This window comes from Leopardus geoffroyi, chromosome A2, assembly GCF_018350155.1.
Source record: "Leopardus geoffroyi isolate Oge1 chromosome A2, O.geoffroyi_Oge1_pat1.0, whole genome shotgun sequence".
Lineage (NCBI taxonomy): Eukaryota > Metazoa > Chordata > Mammalia > Carnivora > Felidae > Leopardus > Leopardus geoffroyi.
This window is the reverse complement of record NC_059331.1, coordinates 63,976,829-64,001,435: the sequence shown is the minus strand read 5'-3', so window position 1 is coordinate 64,001,435 and position 24,607 is coordinate 63,976,829. Positions and strand designations below refer to the sequence as shown.

General features: G+C 51.1%; 1 protein-coding gene across 1 annotated transcript in view; it reads right to left on the bottom strand.

Moving 5' to 3' along the window:
• ABCA13 (ATP binding cassette subfamily A member 13) overlaps positions 1–24,607 on the bottom strand; it is a 402,236-nt gene that overhangs the window by 92,298 nt on the left and 285,331 nt on the right. The window contains exons 49-53 of the mRNA XM_045494253.1: positions 21,668–21,722; positions 19,955–20,132; positions 18,180–18,295; positions 11,885–12,041; positions 5,470–5,723 (exon numbers count right to left, since the gene is read on the bottom strand). Of these exons, the coding sequence (XP_045350209.1) occupies positions 5,470–5,723; positions 11,885–12,041; positions 18,180–18,295; positions 19,955–20,132; positions 21,668–21,722 (760 nt within the window). The remainder of the gene's footprint in view (positions 1–5,469; positions 5,724–11,884; positions 12,042–18,179; positions 18,296–19,954; positions 20,133–21,667; positions 21,723–24,607) is intronic.

The window sequence follows — 24,607 nt, the reverse complement described above, 5'->3', positions numbered from 1 at the left end:
GAAACATCTGACTTCAGCTCAGGTTGTGATCTTACAGTTGATGGGTTCAAGCCCCACGTCAGGCTCTGGGCTGACAGCTCAGGGCCTGGAGCCTACTTTGGATTCCGTGTCTCCCTCTCTCTCTGCCCCTCCCCTGCTCATGCTCTGTCTCTCTCTGTCTCTCAATAATAAATAAACGTTAAAAAAATTCTTTTAATAAAATAAAAAAAAAAAGAAGATGCGGCCCTGAGACAGCACTATCAGCTTTGAGCACACGCCCCATTTCTGCCATCGGGTTTAATGACAACGAACAAGAGTCCACATTTATCTCCTAACGTGAAGGAAACGCACGTATTCCAAAAAGACAGCAAAGTGGATGTTTGCCCAACTAGGGCCGGTTTTCAATTTTACGGCTAAGAAAGTTATGCCAGACTTTCGTGCGAGGAGTAGGAAGAATTTATCACAAGACTGTCACGAGGAGTCATCTAAGTACTGTCGCCAAACAGGTCACTTAAATAAAGCCGGCGTTTCCAGAACAGCCCAAAAGCTACAGTTACATGGTTCAGGCTGGATGGTGTAAGCGGACTGTCACACAAGGGATTTAGTGAGTGTCGGATGAACACGAATTTAATTTTCAACTCTAATTTCTTTGTTTCAGATCGGAGCTGCTCAGTTTTCAATCTTATGATTCTCAACCTGGCACATTTTAACTTTAAAGTAAACTTCAGCTTCACCTGTACACCACCGTAACATGCCAATGTGTTTTGATCGTTAAACGGGTTCTGGTACCCATTTTGATCGTGAAATGAGTTAAGGTGGGAGAAGGGCACACAGGGTCTCTGTACTAATTCTGCAGTTTCCTGGGAGTCCTAACCCATTTTAAGATAAAAAGGCATATAACATAAAATGCCCACCGCCACGTTCCAGTGCCCCTGTATTATTATTATTTTTTAAGCTTATTTACTTATTTTGGGAGGAGAGTGAGTGAGAGTGGGCTGGGACAGAGAGATAGAGGGAGAGGGAGAATCCCACACAGGCTCCACCTGTCAGCACACGGCCCCATGTGGGGCTCGAGCCCATGAACCGTGAGATCATGACCTGAGCTGAACTCAAGGGCTGGACGCTTAACTGACTGAGCCACCCAGGCCCCTGCTCTCTATTACTTTTTCTGTGCCTGACATCACCATTGAACAAAGATAGAATTTATTCAACACACAACCTCGATGATGAGAGAACACAGGTAGCTACTTGGAAGTATGTGTTATAGGACGCCATCCACAGAACATGCAAAAGCACGAGAAACAAATCAAAAACAAAAACAATGGAAAGTTATAGAAACCACTACTCCAAGATCAATGTATCAGCGCAGGAATGCTTCTGGAATGCTTGTCTTCCGTATTGTGAACAAGGATTACACGGTGGAGTTGAAATGCATAAGCTCGTGTGTGAAATTAATGTATTTTAATTAACAAAACGTAATGGCTTTTTATTTGTTTGGGGAGAGAGAATGCAAGGTAGCAGGGGGGGAGATGGGGCAGAGAAAAGAGAATCCCAGGCAGGCTCTGCAGTGTCAGCTTGGAGCCTGATGCAGGGCTCGAACTCATGAACTGTGATACCATGACCTGAGCCAAAATCAAAAGTCAGACACTCAGCCAACTGAGCCACCCAGATGCCACAGAATATAATGGTTTTTAATGTGTTAAAACAAAACAAAACAAAAGAAGGGCGTTTACATACAGAGTGGCTAATGACTTTGGAGAGGCTGATGTGCTCTGTGGGGGGAAGGGAACAATGGTGTGTTCAACGTGTGAAAGTTCACCCCATGTCACACTTTTCTGTTGGGGGGTCACTTCCCCCTTTGCTGGCTGCAGGTGTGACTTTGGACCCCCCCAGTGAGCCTGGCCCTTCCGGCAGCCTTTCCTGACTCAACGAGGTGAGACTGAGACCCTTCTTCCTCCCTGTTTCCAAGACCCATTCCAAGTTCTCCCATCAGCAGCTCTGAGCCAGGAATCACCTGGAAAGCTGTACAGATATCTCCTCGATGCATCCCCAGAGTTTTTGATCTCAGGGTTGTGGGGGGAGCGTAGGGGCGGGAAAGTGTATTTGTTTACATGTCAGGTCATTCTAACGGACGCAGGACAATGGCTCGGAGTCACTTCCCGTTGGTCACCTCACAACCCAACACGCAGTGCATCCTTAACTGTGCTCAGAAAACTTCGGGCTGAGGAGGAATATGCATGTTGGCAGAGAAATGCTGTCCTGGGGCCCGTGCCCGCTCCCTCCCAGCCAGCAAAGGCACAGACAGCAAAGCCCAGCTCCAGACCGGAGAGAGAGTGTAGGCAAGAAGGTGTCCAGAGGCACTGGGCCTGACCGGGACTCCGCCAGGGCTCAGGTCCTAGTGGAGGCCTGGGCTCTGAGCACACGGCCAAAGGTCAGCAGCAGGCTGCGGTTCAAGGTCAGCACAGCCTAGGACAGACAGCAAGGAGGTAGGCTCGCTCGCTCAGCTCTCAGGACCAGCATCGGGTGCTGGTCACGGACACGCCGCTGAACAGGGGCGGGGGACCAGCACCAACCGTGCCAGGGTCAGGGGGCAGGGTCCTCCTGTTCTCTTCCACGATCCAGCTAGAGCACCAGACTTCCCACACCAAGGAACTGACAGGCAGGCAGAGCAGAGGAACACGTAAACGCTGTAAAAAGACACTGTGGTCCCGGCAGAGAAAGACAGGCTGGAAGGCATCAGGCCAGCCCTGGGAGGTGGGTGCTGGAGGTGGGAGAGGTCAGTCCTGCCAGAGACCCCGACTGGGCAGGTGACCAGAGGCAAACGCCACCCACGGGTGTAGAGCGAGGGTCACGGAAAGCTTTACGGAGCACGAGCAGGGCAACTTGAGGGGGCCTGGCTAAGAACCTTAGATTTTCTCCTTTAGGCAATGATTAGTGACCCGACTAGATGCGGATTTAGAAAAACAAATTAATTTGGTGGGATGGTCACTGTAGTAGCCATCCGTAAGGAGTGGTAGGCAGCGAGCGTCTCTGTCAGATTGAATTTCAGTGCCCTGTGGCCTCCCCGCTGACAAAGAGCAGTAAATACCGACTATTTACTGTGGATAGCACAGACATTATTCTAAAATATGGTTTAACTTATGCTCCGCAGAGGAATACGGGAAGACTTCTCTTTGAAAAAGAAATCTTTCGGGGGGCCTGGGTGGCTGAGTCATTTAAACATCTTGACTGTTGGTTTCAGCTGGGGTCATGATCTCACAGTTTGTGAGTTCAAGACCCACGTGGGGCTCCACCCTGAAAGCTCGGAGCCTCCTTGGGATACCCTCTATCCCTCTTTCTCTCTGCCCCTCCCTTGCTTGCTCTCTCTCTCTTTCACAAAGTAAATAAGTAAAAAATAAAATAAATGGAATGGAATAGAATAGAATAGAATAGAATAGAATAGAATAGAATAGAAAAGTCTTTTGATGCTACTGGAAACTGGGGCGCCCTGAAATCCATCCAAGGGGATTCTACAATTTAGGTTTTAAAACCATTAAACTCACAAGGGCCAATCACGGACCCAATTATGCTGGAAAAGCACTCAGAATTCTCTTCCAAATTCAGTCAGATACTGGAAATCCATGGACCCCAGAGTGAAAGTGCCCAGTTCAAGACAGCCTTTAGAATTTGTATTCAAAGCCATTCGCTGCTTTAGCAGATTGGAAGCAATTATAAAGGAAGCGTGCCTTGAGAGGACGGACAGGAAAAAGTCTATAAAGTCATCAACACAAAATATTAGTAACATGCCCGTGATCCTCAACAGGTTCTCTCCAGGGACATGGTCCTCATTAGTAATTTCTCCGTGAAGGATCCCTCTCACAGTTGAATCTAGAGAGAAATGCACAGCTCCTGGAAAGAGCGAGTCAGTGGACGCGGGCCACATGGGTCACAGAGGGAGAGGCACGTCACTGTGAGGCCGACCCAGGAAAGCACATTTCTTCGGCAGCCATTGAAAATGTGCTACCTGGCAATATTCTAGACATCTTGGCAAAGCCACTTAAATCCCACTTAGAATAACAGAGACGTGTGTGTGTACATAATTGTGTGTCTATGTAAGTAGACACATCAACATAAACATAAGTTCTATATTATTATGGGTTCATCTATGGGGTATATGTAAATTTAAGAACTATTAGGGGTGCCTGAATGGCTCAGTCGGCTATGCGTCCAACTTCAGTTCAGGTCATGAGCTCATGGATCGTGAGTTTGAGCCCCGCGTCGGGCTGTGTTGACAGCTCGGAGCCCGGAACCTGCTTCAGAGTCTGTGTCTCCCTCTCTCTCTGCCCCTATCCCCACTCTCTGTCTCTGTCTCAAAAATAAATCAACAGTAAAAAAAAAATTTTTTAATGAGTTGTTATGGTACCAACGAAATTCACCCGACATGTTGGGAAATTGAGCACTTTCCATAGGGGAAAATGAAACCATTGGAACGATCCCCTCACAGGTTGGTGTTTTATCTTTTGACGTTCTCCTTCCTAGGGTTGGTGACTCACAGTGATCAAAAAAGAAAAGAAGATGGCAATGCAAGCTGGTGCAGCCACTCTAGAAAACAGTATGGAGGTTCCTCAAAAAACTAAAACTAGAACCACCCTAACCAGCAATTGCACTACTAGGCGTTTCTCCACGGGATACAGGTGTGCTGTTTCGAAGGGACACATGCGCCCCCAAGTTTATAGCAGCACTATCAACAATAGCCAAAGTACGGAAAGAGCCCAAATGTCCCTCGATGGATGAGTGGATAAAGAAGATGTGGTATATATATATATATATATATATATATATATATATATGTGTGTGTGTATATATATGTGTATATGTGTATGTGTGTATACGTATATGTATACATATATATATATACGTATATACATATATATATATACACACACAATGGAGTATTACTCGACAATCAAAAAGAATAAAATCTTGCCATTTGCAACTACGTGGATGGAACTGGAGGGTATTATGCTAAGTGAAATGAGTCAGTCAGAGAAAGACAAATATCATATGACTGTACCCATAGGAGACAAAAGAGATGAACATAAGGGAAGGGAAACGAAAATAATATAAAAACAGGAAGGGAGACAAAACCGAAGAGACTCATAAATACGGAGAACAAACTGAGGGTTACTGGAGGGATTGTGGGAGGGGGAGCTGGGCTAAATGGGCAAGGGGCATTAAGGAATCTACTGCTGGAATCATCGCTGCACTAGATGCTAACTAATTTGGATGTAAATTTTAAAAAATGAAAAAGAAAATTAAAAAAAAATTAAAAAAGAAAAGAAGGAAAGAAGAGGAAAAAAACCCCGACAAAAAATCACAATCTTCACTCATTATAACTGCGTGTAGCACTGACGGGACGCATTTCTGGTCTTGCAATCTCCAGGATGGAGCTCTCTCTCCCTCTTTGGTCAAAGGTTGGTGCCCTCCCAGGCTGAGCCCCGCGGGACGTACCGCGGCCGCTGCAGAAGGTCCCAGTGCAGCAGAACCCTCAGGATGAGAAGCACGGTGCCTTGTGAGGCCAACTGCACGAAGGTCCAGCCCAGGAAGTTCATCTCAAAGGGGCTCACGTAGGAATCGACGCCGAAGCTGTGGGTCAGGTCGTACTTGAGCTGGTTGTAGCAGAGTTCGATCAGCCCCTGCCCCAGGCAGAACTGAGGAAATACAGCGAAAACCCACTTGAGGACGTCATAGATGTTCTGCAGACTCTGTGTAGAGAAAGAAAGAGACATCAGACTGACAGCTCTTGAAACCCTCCGTGTCTCCCTGGCCGTCCCATGTGCCAGGTCCCCCTTGCCCCAGCCACTCAGCGACATGCACGGGCGGCCACGGAACCAGAGAGAATGATCCTCAAGCCTCAGGTCTAGTGGTATTGCATTGCCCGGGGGTGGACGTGCGTGGGAGCCCAAACCTGCTTCCTCCTTCCAAGTTATCCTTCTGGAATAGGCAAGTCTACCCTAAGCCTGTACCTCAGATGTACTTTGGAAGCACATAATTTGTCTGCTTCACAGGCTCATGGGTGGAGAGGAAGTCCGTCTGACGATGCATCACGAAGTCTTGCCCCCACCCAATTTAGGGGAGACCTCGGAGAAGACTTCTGAGCTGAAGCTAGAGTAAGGGAAGACTCTGGGGGCTGCTATGATGGCATGGGTGTACGTTTCCTGTGAGACAGACACGGACTTGCGGGGCCCGTGGAAAGGTTATGGACTGAATGTTTGTGCCCCTGAAGTTCATGGTTCCAGCCCTGATCCCCAGCGTGACGGTATTAGGAGGCTGGACCTTAGGGAGGTGATTCAGGTTGGACGAGGTCATGAAAACAGAACCCCCAAGATGGGATCAGTGCCCTCGTAGGAAGAGGAAGAGACACCAGAATTTCCCGTCTCTGCTGTGTGGGGACGCGGCTGGGAGGACGTCGTCTGCAAGGCAGGAAGTGGGTCCTAACCAAGACCTGATTCTATGGGGAGCTTGATCTCTGATGCCTAGTCTCCAGAATGGTGAGAAGTAAATATCTGTTGTTCAAGCCACCCAGCCTGTGGCAAATGTTATAAGTGACACTCTCAGTCACAGGCAACATGAGTGTTCAAACGGGTGGATAATACTGGGAGTTGTCGCTGGGAACATGTTAATCACACGTAAAATGCCTCCTTCAAACTTAGCGTCAGTAAATGTTAAACATATGTAGTTGTCAGGGTGTCTGGGTGGCTCAGTCAGTTAAGCGTCTGACTCTAGGTTTCGGCTCAGGTCATGATCTCACAGTTCGTGGGTTCGAGCCCTCATCGGGCTCTGTGCTGACAGTGCAGAGCCTGCTTAGGATTCTCTCTCTCCCTCTCTCTGCCCCTCCCCGACTCGTGTTGTCTCTGTCTCTCTCAAAACAAATAAGTAAAAACTCTAATATATACATATAGTTGTCTTTCTTAAGTGTTGTTTCAAGGACAAGGATGAATAAGAGAACAGAAGGAAACATCACATAGATGATTGCAAAGAAAAGAAAAAACAACATAGGACAGGCTGCATACTTGAACAATACCATTTTCAAATTAAATGTATACATATGGGGGCACCTGGGTGGCTCAGTCGGTTAAGCGGCCGACTTCAGCTCAGGTCATCTCGTGGTTCGTGGGTTTGAGCCCCCGTGTCGAGTTCTGTGCTGACAGCTCAAAGCCTGGAGCCTGCTTCGGATTCTGTGTCTCCCTCTCTCTCTGCCCCTCCCCTGCTCACGCTCTGTCTCTGTCTCTCAAAAATAAACATTAAAAAAATTTTTTTAAATGTATACATATAAATGTATGTATCTGCCATAAAATTTACTATTTTTCTTACCCGGTGGTATCTTATGAATGTGAGCTCTATTCCATAATTGAGGTTAGAATTGTCAGAGTGTTAATCATCGTCCATTAGGACTTCCTGGTAAGTACCACGTACTGGAAGCTTGATGGAACATCACTGCAGTCCATTCCCTCCATAAGCGTACAAAGTCCTGACTGGTAGACCCAGTTACCACTGAGGAAACGTGCTCAAGGGGCTGATGAATGTGTTTAAGCCACATCGTGGTAGGCCCAGGATTTGACCCTGATCTTTCTGGCCCGAAGCATAAAATCTCTCCACCAAGGAATGTAGCCTTGAGAAAATTCACTGCAAAGTGGTCTTTTCAGCTGACTTTTAAAGACGGGGGTAGCTAAGCACGTAACCCAGGAAGACCACATTAACCGCCTGCCAGACAAAGCTATGGAAACACAATCAAGAATTAAGGCTCGGGGCGCCTGGGTGGCGCAGTCGGTTGGGCGTCCGACTTCAGCCAGGTCACAATCTCGCGGTCCGTGAGTTCGAGCCCGCGTCAGGCTCTGGGCTGATGGCTCAGAGCCTGGAGCCTGTTTCCGATTCTGTGTCTCCCTCTCTCTCTGCCCCTCCCCCGTTCATGCTCTGTCTCTCTCTGTCCCAAAAATAAATAAACGTTGAAGAATTAAGGCTCAAGAATTATGGGTTCAATGTCACTGTCTCTTTATGGTCAAATTCAAAAACTGATCTGAACAGTAATATTTTATAAGGGTGCAAAGTCATCATACTGTATACACTATAATACACAGCAGGGGGCATACCGTATCACCATTAAAGTTTACAAAATCGTCAATTGTCTATTTCATCCTGGACAATGTCCAGTTTTCCCTTACGATGAAAACTGACAGCCGGACTTGTATAAATGTAGTCTTAAATAATGTGATTTGGTGGGGCGCCTGAGTGGCTCAGTCGGTTGAGCATCTGACTTCGGCTCAGGTCATGATCTCACAGTTCGTGAGTTCGAGCCCCGTGTCAGGCTCTGTGCTGACAGCTCAGAGCCTGGAGCCTCTTCGGATCCTGTGTCTCCCTCTCTCTGCCCCTCCCCTACTCATGCTCTGTCTCTATCTCTCAAAAAATTAATAAAGATTAAAAAAATATTTTTTAAATTATGTCATTTGGGAGCAACAGAAAATTCAAGAAAGGGGCATGAATTGTTTCATTACGGCTTATTGTCTTTTGCATACAGACACGGGAAAGTCATGAAAGCTTCATCTACTTGTCCCTTAGCTCTTGTCTTGACTGCCTACCACTCCTTATAGATTTCAACCAGTCCTACTGGGACTTATTCATCCCAGTTTTCATAAAACTGTGTCCCTGGGGCGCCTGGGTGGCGTAGTCGGTTAAGCGTCTGACTTCAGCCAGGTCACGATCTCGCGGTCTGTGAGTTCGAGCCCCGCGTCAGGCTCTGGGTTGATGGCTCAGAGCCTGGAGCCTGTTTCCGATTCTGTGTCTCCCTCTCTCTCTGACCCTCCCCTGTTCATGCTCTGTCTCTCTCTGTCCCAAAAATAAATAAACATTGAAAAAAAAAAATTTAAAAAAAAAAAAAAAAAAAAAAAAAAAAAAACTGTGTCCCTGAATCAAACAATGTACCACATGAAAGGATTTTCTCTCACTGGTTATAATGTAGAAACAGTAAAATACTACAGTTTCTGAATCAGGAACTGGTAACTAAGGAAGCCTCATATTTTTAAAAAAAAATAATTAAGTTTATTTATTTATTTTGAGAGAGAGACAGAGGGACAGGGAGAGAGGGAGAGAAAGAGAGTCACTGCATTGTCAGCACAGAGCCCGACATGGGACTCGAACTCACCAACCGTGAGATCATGACCTGAGTCGAAGTTGGACGCTCAACCAGCTGAGCCTCCCAGGGACCCCAGGGAAGCCACACATTAACGATGAGGACTTCACATCTGCCTTAAGGAATTCACAGTTGTGCCAACAAGAACAAAGCTGTTGGTGGTACACAGACGCTGAACTGAACTGACAGATAAGCCACATATACAACGGGAGACAGCTGTCCAAATTCAGGGAATAACAATCCATACGTGTCTTATTTAAGGTAACTGCAAACTGATGGAGTGTGCAAAGAAATAAGTTACTGAAACTCTGAGTTTTTCCTCCGCTGACCTCCCTCCTCCGAAACACAGAGATTCTCCTCAGCGGGAAAGGAAGCTGTTTGAGATCGTGAGTTAGACTCAAAAGGCATTTTCTATAGAGGTCAGCTCGGGGCACCTGGGGGGCTCGGTCAGTTAAGGGTCCGACTTCGGCTCAGGTCATGATCTCACAGTTGGTGAGTTCGAGCCCCGTGTCGGGCTCTGTGCTGACAGCTCGGAGCCTGGAGCCTGCTTCGGATTCTGTGCCTCCCTGTCTCTCTGCCCCTCCTTCACTCTCTCCCTCTCTCTCTCAAAACTGAAAACCCATTTAAAATTAAAAAAAAAAAAAAATCAGCTTAAAAACTGTGATTTGGTAAAAATTACAACACCCCGATTAACATCACAGTTTAGAGGCACGGTGGTTAATACAACCTGGTTCACTGCCTCGTAAGGACGATCTGAGAACCCAGTCAGCTCTGATTGATTCTATAAGGACATATGTATTGCTCTGATGCTTACAAGTGAGTATTTGAAATCACCCCTTTATGATGTTGGTTTTCTTAAGTAAATAATATCCAAATAGAGCGCAAAGGGAACGAACGACCTTGGCAACACAGTAAGATCTCTCTTACTATTTGTTAACGATCGAGCGTGGCCCACTGCCTTGCAAGCAACCTGTTGCGCACTGATCTCTCTCCAGATCAGCGATGCTGTTTGTAACTGGAGCTGACCTCTGTGCTGGAAGGTCACGGACACAAAGGCTCCCGACTCGTTTCCTCTCTGGGTCCAGATGATCTCGCCTCCTCCCCTTTCTTCGTTTGATCCTGTCCCCTAGGGTCCACCCTTCCCACCAGCAGGAGTGTCTCCCGAGGCCACTTTCTTTCCCACCTGACAGCTCCTGAGGACCCCCACGAGGCCCGGGTCCTGGCAGACAGCCGGCGGGCTGGGAGGGAAAGTGTGTACTATTTCCTCTACCTTCAGTGTCCTCCTCTAGCTAAAGCCCGATCGTTGTATTAGGGTTTTGTACACAAAGGCTACACATTAGTATAGATCAGCATCAACACCTGATCTGCAAAACTGCCCCAAACAGATCACTTCCTCCATTGAATGCACAGCGACTGTTTCCGTACTTGGTGCTTCCATGCCAACGTGGGGCAGAACACCAGGAGACAGTATTAGCCACCCCTGGAACATCGAGGGTCTCCACGAGCCCAGGCCCGAGGACATGAGCCTGCCCCGATGAGGCAGGCATCCGTCCCCGACTCGCTTGAGACAGGCCAGCAGCACTGGAGGGTGAGCCCTTTCTGGACCAACTTCTCGGCCCATCACACACCCGGACACCTAAGGAATCCGAGTCCAGGCAGACAGCAGGGAGTCAGAAGGGACGGTGGAGGATGCTGGGAGCAGAAAGCAGGGAAGAAAACGACACAACTAAGTGCAAACTGACATCCGTCCGCAGGGGAAGTGCAGGGGAGACCGAGGCGGGGTAAAGCAGACAAGACCCAGGCCGGCTCAAGGGGAGGAGACAGGCGGCAGGTGCATGACCGGGACGCCACCAGATCCAGCTTGACGGATGGATGGGACCCAAAAAGTGACTCACTAATGTGAGCACCTGGGGGAGAGAGGCTTCGAGACGCATCCTCTCACTGTCACACAGGGGGAAATGGAGGCCCTTCTCAGGGCACACTCGGAAAGTGACCAAACCAGGGATGTTCCGGGGCTCACAGGGAAGGGGGCAGATCCACCGCCTGGTCCAGCCCTCCTGCGGTCGCAGAGCATGGTGAGTCACGGCAGTGTTCCCAACCCATAGCAAGCATGTGACCGCCCAGAGAGGAGCGCCTGACCCTTATTCCTGACACATTTGGACGGGACACGTTTCATGCCTTCATTCGCCCTTGCAAGCACCTATCAGTAATTCATCAACAAACGGAGACACTGCGGCAAACATGGGCCTGCCCTCGCTAACGCAGCAGCACAAACTGTGTGTTTTGGGTCAGTTCTCGCCAGGCCTGAGCACGGATTTCCTAATGGCGCACGGGTTTGGGTTAATCAGGGTCGGTCTCTCTTCCCGGTGGTTAAAGACAGTGCACACAATGGGGCGCATGGGTGGCGCAGTCGGTTAAGCGTCCGACTTCAGCCAGGTCACGATCTCGCGGTCCGTGAGTTCGAGCCCCGCGTCGGGCTCTGGGCTGATGGCTCAGAGCCTGGAGCCTGTTTCCGATTCTGTGTCTCCCTCTCTCTGCCCCTCCCCCGTTCATGCTCTGTCTCTCTCTGTCCCAAAAATAAATAAACGTTGAAAAAAAACTAAAAAAAAAAAAAAAAAAAAAAGACAGTGCACACTGGCACGTCGTCCTTTCCTTCCAGCTGGAAAACCAACGGCAGGGGCAGGGGCCAACACGCGCGTCCTCGGGGTGCCCCGGGCAGTGAGGCTGGCGCCCACTGACCTGAGCTTTGGAGATGATGGCCAGCAGCCTGGGCATGATGGTCATCAGCAAGGTGCAGAGCCCAAAGATGAAGTTCAGGGACACGTAGGAGATGAACGCCACGTCCGAGCTGGAGAAGATTCTGGACATCAGATACATCCATGGGAGAGTCGCATATCTAAGGAATAAAGGGAAAAATCATGTGTGTTTTCCCGTGACAAGACGGAAGCATAGACTTTGGTTGGCCTGGTGGCTTCTCACTCGGTGAACAGAGACACACATTATGGTTTTGACAACAAACCTCCCTGAACACACAGCACACTTGCGAGGCTCCAGGGAGCACTGGGTATAACGGCAGCAACACTGGGTAGGGTCAACCCCTGGGCCGCACGTGCACCTGCACCCGGGCCTCCCCGACCTGGAGGAAGTCTGCGGACGTCCCCACGCCCCTCCCTCAAAGGGGCGAGCCTGGGTCTTGCTTCTTTGCTCCGATCCTCACCAGTAAAGCACAAATGGTTCCTGTTTAGGGGCGCCTGGGTGGCTCAGTCGGTTGGGCGTCCGACTTCGACTCAGGTCATGATCCCACGGTTCGTGAGTTCAAGCCCCACGTCGGGCTCTGTGCTGACAGCTCGGAGCCTGGAGCCTGCTTCGGATTCTGTGTCTCCCTCTCTCTCTGCCCCTCCCCTGCTCCCTCTCTCTCTCTCTCTCTCAAAAATAAATAAATATTAGAAAAAAATAGTTTAAAAAATAATGATAAAATAAACCCAACCTTTCTCCCACGTCCCCACGTGCTCTTTACACGGTTGAGGCAAATGTGTCACCATTTTCTTAGCGTGATTTAGCGGCTTCGCCTGAAATACTCAAGTGCCTTGTGAATGCCCGGGGTTTCCTTAATCTGTTAAGTAGCTCTGGAGAGTCTAAGACCCCCCAGATGGTGAGAGCCAGGCCCCACCCACCGAGGGGGCTATTAATTCCTTTTCCATAGGAATCCGTGGCATCAGAATGAGCCCTTCCTTGGGTCAAAGGACCCATGCTCATATCCCAGAAACTATAATAAATATAATAGCATACATAAAGTCATACACAGTTCCAGCAGCTTCTCGCCACGAAAATCTGCCTCAGAATTTGGGCAACGATGGAAATTATTCCAGAATGTGCAAAGTGCAAGTGAACGCTTTTAAGCAAGTGTTCTTAAACAGCTGCTGTGCCGAGGAATCAAATTATGAGTAAATAATTAAGTTAAATTAGCTACCCAAGAGGTAGGTCAGGACACCTTGGTGCTTTGAACTGTCAACACCTACCTACGAAGCAAAGCAGCAGAGACAGAAATCAAACAGCCCGTTCCCACAACACCACAACACCCAGACTGTCCCTTCTGGGGCATAGCTCAAGTGCTGTGCTCCCTCAGGCACCTGCCTTGACAAGCACATGAAACAATAGTATCCAATGTGGGGTTTTTTTTTCTTTTTTTAATTTATTTTAGAGAGAAAGAGAGCGTGGGTGGGGGAGGGGCGGGGGGGAGAGAGAGAGAGAGAGAGAGAGAGAGAGAGAGAGAGAGAGAGAATCCCAAGCAGGCTCCACGCTGTCAGCGCACAGCCTGACGTGGGGCTCAATCCCACGACTGTGAGATCATGACCTGACCTGAAATCAAGAGTTAGATGCTTAACTGACTGAGCCACCCAGGCACCCTGGTCAAGCTTTCTCTTGACAAAATTTTTTTTTAATTTTTTTTTTAACGTTTATTTTTGAGAGAGAGACAGAGCATGAACAGGGGAGGGGCAGAGAGAGAGGAAGACACAGAATCGGAAACAGGCTCCAGGCTCTGAGCGGTCAGCACAGAGCCTGACACGCGACTCGAACTCATGAACTGTGAGATCATGACCTGAGCTGAAGTCGGACGCTTAACCTACCAAGCCACCCAGGCACCCCTCTCTTGACAATATTTTTGATGACGTGAGGTTTCAGAGGACTGTGGTTTTTAGAAGTTTGGTGTTTTCTCATTTTATTTTATTTAAAAACTTTTTTTAAGTTTATTTTTGAGAGAGAGAGCAAGCGAGTGCGGGGCAGCAGCAGACAGAGAGGAAGACACAGAATCTGAAGTAGGCTCTGTGCTCAGCGTATAAGCCCCAACATGGGCTCGATCTCACGACCCAAGGACCATGACCTGAGCCGAAATCAAGAGTCGGTTACTCAACCAACTGAGCCACCCGGGCACCCCCAAAATGATTTTTATAATGGAAACGTAAGTGTTATTAACAATCTGTGAGTTAAATCTCAGGGCAGCTGTAAATAACTGCTATAAAATTCCCTCTTATGAGTGAACCGAAAATCTCTTTAAAAACTCCTGATCCAAACGCCAGATTCTGCAACAGTGACAAGTCGCATTCCTTTTCCACAGGACAGCTCTCTAAGTAGCTGAAGGTGAACACGTCGGTCCTCTCACGCCTCTGCAACAAAAGACCAGGCCCTTCCTGCTCCTCATAGGACACGGCATCCAGCCAAGTCTCTCCGACAAATGTGCGACTGGGGTTTGGGGGCGTTGGGGTAGCAACACCTCACGGGGCATCTGACGGGACGCGGCCGGCACAAGGTGCAGCAGGCCAGTGTGTCATCCTCGGGAGCACAATCCAGGAACATCGCTGCCTCGAGATCCCACCGGGAAGCCCAGCGCCCCCATCAGAACGTGAGGGACTGGGCGCCTGGGCGGCTCAGGTGGTTAAGCGGCAGACTTCGGCTCAGGTCATGATCTCGCGGTTCGTGGGTTCGAGCCCCGCGTCAGGATCTCTGCTGTCAGCACAGAGCCTGGAGCCGGCTTCGGATGCTGTGTCTCCCTCTCTCTCTGCCCCTCCCCTGCTTGCAGTCTCTCTTTCTCTCAAAAATAAATAAACTCAAAGAAGAAACTGAGGGACTGATCAGTTAATACTCTTCCACTGGTTCCTGCCCCATTTGAGACCGTACTCATTACATGAAGTTTCCACACCAGGTTATGTCATTTAAATATGTGACAAGGAGATCAAAGTGTTATTGAAGCAAAAAAGAAATCAGAGACAAAGGCACAGACTTACACACACAAGGCCACCAGAGTCGCTACCAGACTCACTATTGCTATGCTAGCAAACAGTCTTGGGGTGTGGTTTCCGGCCAGCTGTGCACCCATCACTTTGCTTATCCGGGTTTTTTTCCTACACGTTCATTAGTTACCTTTCAAATACTTGGTTCACATAAACATCTCTGCAGCTCCAGGATCTCTGTCTTTTTTCTTCTTTTTTAAAAAAAAAAAGGTAAATACAGACACTTGGGTGGCTCAGTCAGTTAAGCATCCGACTTTGGCTCAGGTCATGATCCCATGGCTTGTGAGTTCGAGCCCTGCATCAGGCTCTGTGCTGACAGCTCGAAGCCTGGAGCCTGCTTCAGATTCTGTGTCTCCCTCGCTCTCTGCCCCTCCCCCACTTGTGCTCTGTCTCTCTTCTCAAAAATAAACATTAAAAATTTAAAAAAAAAAAATGGGCAGAAGAGAGGCGCCAGGGTGGCTCAGTCGGTTAAGTGTCTGACTTCAACTCAGGTCATGATCTCACTGTCTATGGGTTCGAGCCCCGTGTTGGATTCTGTGCTGACAGCTCGGAGCCTGGAGCCTGCTTCGGATTCTGTGTTTCCCTCTCTCACTGCCCCTCCCTGACTCACACTCTCTCTCTTTCTCAAAAATAAATCAACATTAAAAAAAATTTTTAGAAGTTAAATAGGCTTCTAGAGCCTAATTTATCTTTTGGTGAAATCTACAGTGGCTTGTGCCAATCTCTACTCTTTTATTAAATACAATATTATATCATTTTAATGGCTTTAGCATTTGCTGGGCAGGGGTCTGCTGCTCACGCTTACTGTGGAATTTATGGGGTTTTCCTCCCTGGGAAAGCCAGCCTCTCATCCACACCGCGTGAATTTTCCAAGACGTGGAACAGGCCCCCGTGGCCTGTCTTCACAATCCATTAGCGCGAAACATGCACCAAATATGTTCTTACAGTTTCCACTGTTCACAGATACTAGATTCCCTTTCTGGCATTCCTTGCCTCGTTTTGCTGCTAATTCTCACCCTCCAGATTAAATGCCACGTTTTCCTGGCTAGACAGAGCCGGAAGGAAGAAAACAAGACAATTGTCACTGGGTATTTTCTTCTGTGTCTCTTTGAGACTCTGTGTACGTACCTGACCCCTAATTTCTTCAGATTCCAAACCCCATGTAATTCCAAGCCCCTTTTAACACCTGCCACGTCCTCAGGCCGCAGGGCACTCTGGGGCCCAGCCTTCCCGACTCCCAGCTCCAGCTTTCCACGCCTCCCTCCCCGGACAGGGGTGAGCGGACACCCCTGCCCACCTGGGCCCCGGCAAAGAAAGAACCCCGTGTAAATGACAAGGAAACCTGCGGCCCCGGGGATGTTGCCTCAAGATCCCAGCCGGCCTCCCCGGAGTCCTTCTCCCCCGGGGTCCCCTGGCCTCCGACCCCGCCTGCTACCTTTACAGACACCCCCGTCCGAGTCCTGGATCCTTCACCCGAGCGGCAGCACCCCGGCTGGCCCGGGATGTGTGGTAAGGACCTGGGAGCGTCCCCCAGTTCCCAGGAAAATGCCGTGGCTGCACGTGCGGTGACTGGTCAGGGCTCCTCCCAGGCTGGCAAAGGCGCTCACGAGAGAAACAAACTCCGCGACCACTCCTCCACGTTTCTCAGGAATTTCTAACCGTTTGATCTTGTCTGTTACCTTAAACCCCACGAGCTCCGCCTTCCTGAAGCTCGAGAGTAAGGTACAGCGAGGTCTGTTTAACCACACCGTCAGGACCCACGACGACACCACCCGCTCAACGGGATCGATGCACTGAAATCAGACCATCCCCAGAGAAGCGGGAATCCCCGTACTAAGCTTTTATATCCAGGAACCCGAATTTCCCACAGACTACAGCAAACAGGAGGTTCCGTCAGCACTTTTACGCCTGACAACGAAACTGCCTCCCAATACTAGCACGGTTCTCGCTGGGACAATGGGCCCAAAATTCATTAACTGGGGCCTCTTGCCACCCACTGTGAGCTTTCTATCAACTGTCTACTCTTCCCGGCACAGAACTGAAGCTCTACACCGAAGAAGACGAGGTGTAGAGGGAGTGATTAATTACTCCTCCCAAGGCCACAGAGTTAGTGAGTGGCCATATCAATCTTCCCAGAAAGGTCTGTCTGTCTGTCCTGTCTGTCTCTCTCTCTCTCTCTCCCAGCCAGCTATCCATCATCCAGTCAGCTAACAATGACGTATCCTTGTTGACAATGAACTCTGTCCCCCAAATAAATGCTTTGGGCCCGACTGTGATGTGTGTAAACTCATTTTACTTGTCATCTTGGGCGGAAATAAAGCAGAATGCGTTGTCTTCACAAATCATTAGGCTCGAATTATAATGAATTAGCGTGCTCATCACTTTCCCTGCTCTCAGCAAGGAGCTCTCACGTGCTCAGCCCAGATCTGGACACATGCCCAATGTGTAAGAAGAGACATGATTAGATATTCTTGATACTAGGCGGGTATAATTTGGGGAGCCCTAGCAAAGATCCTGGATAAAGATAAAAAGGAACGGTCCGGGGGCGCCTGGGTGGCTCAGTCGGTTAAGTGTCCGGCTCGCGGTTTCGGCTCAGGTCGTGGTCTCACGGCTCATGGGATCGAGTCCCGCATGGGGCTCTGTGCTGACAGCACAGAGCCTGCTTGGGGTTCTCTCTCTCTTCCTCTCTCTCTGCCCCTCCCCCTGCACATGCTCTCTCTCTCTCTCTCTCTCTCTCAAAATGAATAAAGTTTAAAAAGAAAATGAGAAATCTGTCAAGTGACTTTTCCGCTTTTGCTGCTTTTCCTCTGAGAAAAGTGATGTAGGTAGGCAGCACATTTCCAGACCGCTAACATCGCGGGAGAGGAAAAAACGTGCCAGACGGGAGGCTTCGTGGGAGACGCTCCTGTGAAAGGCAATTTTGGAGCTAAGTGGATTCTGCGTCTGAGCTCCAGATGAATGTCAGAGCGAGAGTAACCGAGAATCCACTTCCAACCGCCCGAGCGTGGCCGACGGCTGGGGGGCCGTGCGGCGACAGCCCATGCCACCCCCGTCCCAGCCGGGCGGCCCACAGGGCGCTCCTCCCCCTGCTCCAGTCCCTCTGCCGTGTGTCCCCACCGGAAGCACCGTGATTGCTTGAAAAGAGAGAAAATCATGAAGCCAACAGCGGGTTGCAAGCCATCCCAGGGGGCTTTCTCTTCCGGAAAACAAACCATAATTCTGCAGCCGCGTCTCTCGTCACATACCCGAAAAGCCCCAGCAGGAGGGCCGTGGCTGCCAAGTTCTTGCGGAACGTGAATGCCGTCAGCTGGAAGGCGGCAATGACGGTGACGCACAGGCCCACGGAAACCAGGTAAAAGATCTGGGGAAAAAAGAAAAAGGGGGTGGCGTCTCAAACGGTCTGTAAAGTGGGGTTCGCCCCCAGGAGTCACAGTCCCGGCGGGACTGTGTCCCCACCCCCCACGCATATGCTGAAGCCCTGGGACCTCCGGAAGGCACTGTATCCAAAGACGTGCCTCGAAAGGGGCAACGAAGGTACAGGAGGTCCCTGCAGCCACCCTGATCTGACATGACTGGTGTCCTTATAAGAACAGGACACACGGAGGGATGACCACGTAGGACACGGGGAGGGAGCACCACCCACGCGCCCGGGACAGACGCCTTGGGAGGAGCTGGCCCGACCACGCCTGGATCTCAGACTTCAGGCTCCAGCACCTGGACGGACAGACCGCCCGTCGGGGGTCTGCGGGAAACTACTGCAGCCACTGCCCCCCGCCCCCCTTGGGACGGGTCCGGGAACCCAGACACCTTCCAGGACACGTGACCTCTTCCCACACCTGGACTCGAGGACAGTAAGGCAGAGGCCACCTTACAGACCCCTCCCGGGGGCCCCCACACTGATCAGGGTGGCCCAGGAAGGGCCACACGCCTCCTGCTCTCCTCCTGGAGCCCCTCCCAGAGCCTTTTCTCACACTATCTACAGGGCTGCCTCCTCCCTCTCAGAGCTCAGCTCCCACGCTGTCCCCCCGAGAGTCCTTCCCCAGCCTCCTGATCTAAGTCACCCTCTCAATAACTCTAGTCCCAAGCCACCCGGATCTTGTGTGTCGGTCTGTTTCCTGCTTCCCCTGGTGAGAATACAGTCTCCAAGGGGGCGGAGAACTTCTCTGCCTTGGTCACGGCTTTATCCCCAGCACCACGGACACTCCCTGCCCCGGTGAGGACGCCTAACTACCCACTAAATGAGCGATTTAATCCATGTAACAGGCAGGAAACAATCGGATGAAGATGGGGCACAGTCACCCAGGAAGAAAGCCCTCCTCCCTGCCCTTGAGCCCCAAGGCAGGCATCGCAGGGCAGAAACACACTGAGCGGCAGGGACAAGGGGATAATCAGGTAAGGGCTGCAGAAAGGGGGAGAAGGACTGCTGGGGTCCGGGAGACACCCGCCCCCACCTTGCACGCTCCTCTCTCCCGGGACGCCTACTCCTCCTCCCCTGGGAAAGCTGCGGTCACGAGGACAAGCTATTGCTTTCCTACGAGGAGGACCTTGAATCCAGATCAATGCCTGCAGGCCTGGGGGACAAAGGGCACCAGTGCTGTCCTCCGGACGGAAGACAGTGACCTGGAGGGCGGAACACCTGGAGAACACATCAGGCTGTGGTCGGGGTGGGGGGTGGGGGTCACGTGCATGTGGACGGTGGGTCAGTTCTAAAGCTTTTTATCACCTCCCCTTCCGGCCCCTTGAAAAGAGCACATCACAGAGGATTATGGTCTCATCTTCCCGGTAGGAGACTCTGCATTCGCGGGCAGGTCCGTGAGTTCCCAGAGCTCCCGTGTGTGTGGCTGGTTGGTCCTCCTTCTCAGGAAGCCATCCGCCCCAGATGACAGATGGACACTGGACCTGAACCGCTCTTACCAACGCAATGACCCATTCTTCTGTGGACAGTCTGCGGCGGGGGTCTCTTAACACACGCACACAGCCCTGGCATACAGGCACGCAGCACGCCGTTCCCAGTTCCTACCATGTCATACAGGAAGTTAGCGAGCCAGTACGTCCTGTAGCCGAGGCCACTTATGTGCTGCAGCCTCTTGGCTCCGGTCACCCTGTCCCTCACCACGGAGCTACCGATGGACGCCGACAGGATGGAGAAGCCCAGCACGATGCAGAGGGCGACGCCACACTGACGGATGCTCTCCATGCTGCGGGCACAACACAACAGCTCATCAGGGTCACAGGAAGGGCACGCGTCTTCTTTCCCTTGGTGACCAGTGATGAGGGAGAGAGCACTGAAAACCACTAATCAGGAAGTTAGGGGGCACAGGGCACGCTGGCTAAGGGCAAGGACTCTGCCCCTGAGTCCCCTCAACGGCCCTTTGAGGAGGTGTGGGCGATGCTCCCAGCTGCTAGAAGGCACAACTGAGGGGTGCAAAGTGAGGGGACATTTCAGAGTCTGCCCATCTCGGAGTTCACTCTAGACTAAAATGATAAACTTCCGCAGCGTGGCATCCACGGGGAGCCGTGGCCTCTGGCCACGCCAGAACCACATGCATCTGTATGCTGGGACACCTGCAGGGACGGGGAGGGGGCATTAGCTGTGGATCCACAGGTGGCTGGCCCATCTCTGAATTTTGTCTCTCAAAATATCAAAACAATTTTGTAACAGAGAGAGGTGTAGTAATAATTGTGATAACACACACAGTGTACTTTCTTGGTCATTTTTTAACCGGACTGACCCCTCCCTAGCCACAATCAGCGCACACAGGTGGCCGATGGAAAGACACGGCTCATTGCAAAGTGTCCACTGTGTGGCATCTTCTCTCACCCAACGAGCCCACAGCTACACTTGTGGCCGGTGTCAGGTGCACCACGGGGAAGGGAGAGAGGAAAGGAGAAGACGGAAGAAGCATCCCAGCTTCTAGGAGGGAACGGGAACTAACACTTCGCTCTGAACGGGGAGATGAGCGGCTTTATCACCACCCATGACTCCATGTGTCTGTGAGCAAAGTCTGGCATGGGGAACTCTCCAGAAGGCCTCACTACGCTCACTACACGAACACCGTGTTTAAGACTTGCCCCAAGTGGGGCGCCTGGGTGTTTCAATGGCTGAACATCCGACTTCAGCTCAGGTCATGATCTCGAGGTTCGTGAGTTCGAGCCCCGCGTCGGGCTTTGTGCTGACAGCTCAGAGCCTGGAGCCTACTTCGGATTCTGTGTCTCCTTCTCTGCCCCTTCCCCACTCATATTCTCTCTCTCTCCCTCTCTGTCTCTCTGTCTCTCTGTCTCTCTCTCTCTCTCTCAAAAATAAATAAACTCTAAAAACATTTTTTAAAAAAAGACTGTACCCCAAGTGCTTGGCTGGCTCAGTCAGTGGAGCATGTGAGCCTTGATCACGGGGTTGTGAGTTCGAGCCCCACATTGTGGGTAGAAAGGACTTAAAAAAACAAAATCTTTTTTTAAAAAAAGCCATTCTACCCCAAAAAAGTGTCTGGAAGATGTGGGGCCCCTGAACTTCGGGAAGTTCACTCCCTTAGACAATTTTGACTTAGAAAAACTGGGGTGTAGGATAAGCTCATGTTTTAAACTCAGTCAGTGCACATTCCCTTAACACTCATTTTCTCTCCACTTTGCAAAGAAGCGCCCAAGCCAGCACCACTCTGGACAAATGCAGCAGGCCGGCACCCTGGAGCCACCCAAAGACTCTGTTCCGCCCTCACCCAGTGGTCCCGAGACTCACATCTTGTCCTCGTTCAGCAAGGCCCCTCCGTACGGGTGGCTGTACAGAGTCACTCCTGTGAAGGAAAAATGGAGAGGTGAGCCCTCTGCCCGCACGGTGAGCAGACCCCGTGCCCGTGAGGCACCTCCTGTCCACTCGGTCCAGGCGTGACCCACGGGGACCCAGAAGGGCAAATGCACTGTGCATCCTGGCCAGTGCAGGAACCCTGCAATCCTGTTGTCAGAAACAACCAGCACGTTCAGGACGTGCCTCGCACGGCAGGCGCGGGGCTGACGTTTTATGGCCCAATCCTTTTAAGCATCCCTGTGGCGGAAATGATACATTAGCCACATTTTGTGGGGGTGGAGGAACAGATTCAGAAAGACTAAATTACAACAGGCAAGGGGATTATCCGATGGAACCAGGGCAATAATCAAAACTTCCCCTCTCGACCAAGCCACATCTAGACAGAGCGAAAACCGAACCGTCTCAATGGCCCAGCTGCGTGCGTGGAACCCCTTCTTCGGTTTTTCGTCGTTCGATTCCCGGGGGCTTGTGCGTTAGTGTAGACAACAGCCAACGTGGAGAAATCGCCACCAACTTCTCAGTTTTAAGGATCTTACCATAAAGGCTGCTTGTGTCGTCACACGGCCTTCCCCACCCCAGCCGATGGCAGCCCGTTGGGTACCCAGGACTCCGGAACTTGAGGCAAAGGACTTGTGTTTCATCTTATTGTCCAACGTGAGCCAGTCGGTTTCCCTCCTCTGATTGGCTGTTTCAAATGCCCACAGCTACATGTATGGGGGCCACCTCCACGGGCACAGTTCCTGGGCAGCCTGTGTTCCTCTTCCCTTTGGGCTCCCTTAATGAAGCCCATTATTGTGTTTTGCATTCTCTTACGGAGGCATATTAAATCCTTCCAGAAACACCGCAGGGGTAGGAGTAAACATAAATAAATTAAAAGGTACAGAACTGAAAATCGCTACAGTTCTCCAAACACCCCACGGCTTTGCCACCAAAGAGTCCTGACTTCCATTCACGGGCCACCTGCTCCCCCCTCCGGTGATGCCAGCTTTTCCCCATCCGTCGTGGACTCAGCCACAGGCCGAAGCAACTTCTCTCACAGCAGAAAGAATGGTGGAGCCTCCTGGTTCAGCAAGCCCACTGTGCAGTGTTCCAGAATGATTTCTTTGACTTTAAATTACTATCTTCCAGATGTTCTGCTGGGGGATCCCACTGTGTGTGCCGAATGCCGGCCGCGCGGTTTCCTAGATCTCATCATGCACTGGATTTATTTACACGTGTGTCCTGAACGGAGTTGTGTGGTCTTGCCTCCCTGCCTGTCTGGACCCATAACACCTGTTTTCCTCCCATCTGTCTCTTTCCTTGAGCTTAGCATCACCCCTCCTCACAGTACGTGCCAGCCCCCACACCCTCTAGCTCAAGGGCGGCCCTGCTCATGCTGTGCAGGGGCAGACACCGTCAGCAGGCTGTGCAGAGGCTTACAAAGCTGTGGGGCCCTCCCAGACGCGGCAAGTGTCCCGCTGGGTGCTGGGAGTGGGAGGCGAGAGTATTCAGTGCTTCGTGTGGCTCCTGGCTGCGCACAGGAATGAGAGCTTTCTAGATCAGACAGCATGCAGAGAAACGCGGTTAGCTGACGAGGGCTTGGGAAGCGGATGCTTCTAGAAATATGGGAGGATCGATGAACCTGAAGATACACACACACACACACACACACACACACACACTTGGGCAAAACACAGCATGACGCACCTTCTGACAGCTAAAGAACCGCCACAAGTCAAGGAAACGAACTCGGTCTATAATGTTCTGGAGGATAGATTTTGTCCAAGGAGCCAGGTTCAAAACATATAGCAAATCACATGACTAGAGGGCTGGCGCGGCGGTCTCGCTGACCTCCGGGGCTTCCAGGGAAGAGGGCACGGGGGTGTGTGTGCGTCCGCCCCAGACCGTGAGGCTGGCCCTGACGATTTGCATGCTTCTCATGAACACGAATCGTACACGTAGTGTCGTCCTGATGCCGTGAGCCGTTCTGGTGACCTGTCAGAGCGGATGGGGTCCTGGGGCCCCTCAAAGTTACAGCCAGCCGGTCAGAGGGAGGGGAGGCCCGGGACCCTGGGGGTGTAGCTGGTATCTGAAGGCCACCGCCCAGTGGGGTCTGCGCTCCCTTGCAGGCGGTTAGTACCAGGACTGAACCGCAGCTCTCCTACTTGGGATGAAGCAGGATCCCGCTCCCGGAGCTCGATTTCCCTCCTCATCCAGGAGAAACGCAGGCCCAGCCAGGAGTCCCCAGCTCATCCAGGACCATTAATGTCCCCATCCTGCCCCCAGTCACCAGACTCAAACTTACGTCATCCTAACCAAGTCTCCCATCACCCCCCGCGACACATCGGAGAAGCTGTCAGGGTCTCCCCTTCCACGCCCCCCCCCACACCACACATCACACCCCTGCTCTGAACCACGGGACACGCACACCTCTCCCCAGCATCCCACCCTTCCCCCCCAGCAGCTCCAGAGGATTTCCAAGGAGAAACATAAAGAAAACACAGAGTCGCTATTTTGTTTTTTACCTGGACATAAGACACCTGCCTTTACAGTAAAGTCCAGAGTCTCACGTTATCCGACTCCCCCACCATTCCCAGTGGACACACAGGATGGTCACCACGGTGTCCTCGGCTGCAAGTGTTTCCCCTCTTCTTACACAGAGGCTCCGACTTAATGCAGGTTCTCTGATGGTACGACAGTGACGTGCATGCATGTTCTCTTGAACAGAGATCTCTTCCCGTGCTGGTGACACTCGCTAGGACCTGAGCGGCTCCCAGGCAGCTGCGTGGTCACAAGGGTCAGCAACCGAGGCCCTGACCACCCTTCTGCGCCCACACAGCCGCTCGGCTTCTCACCTTCAGGTCCGCATTCAACCAGTTACATGAGACATTCTGC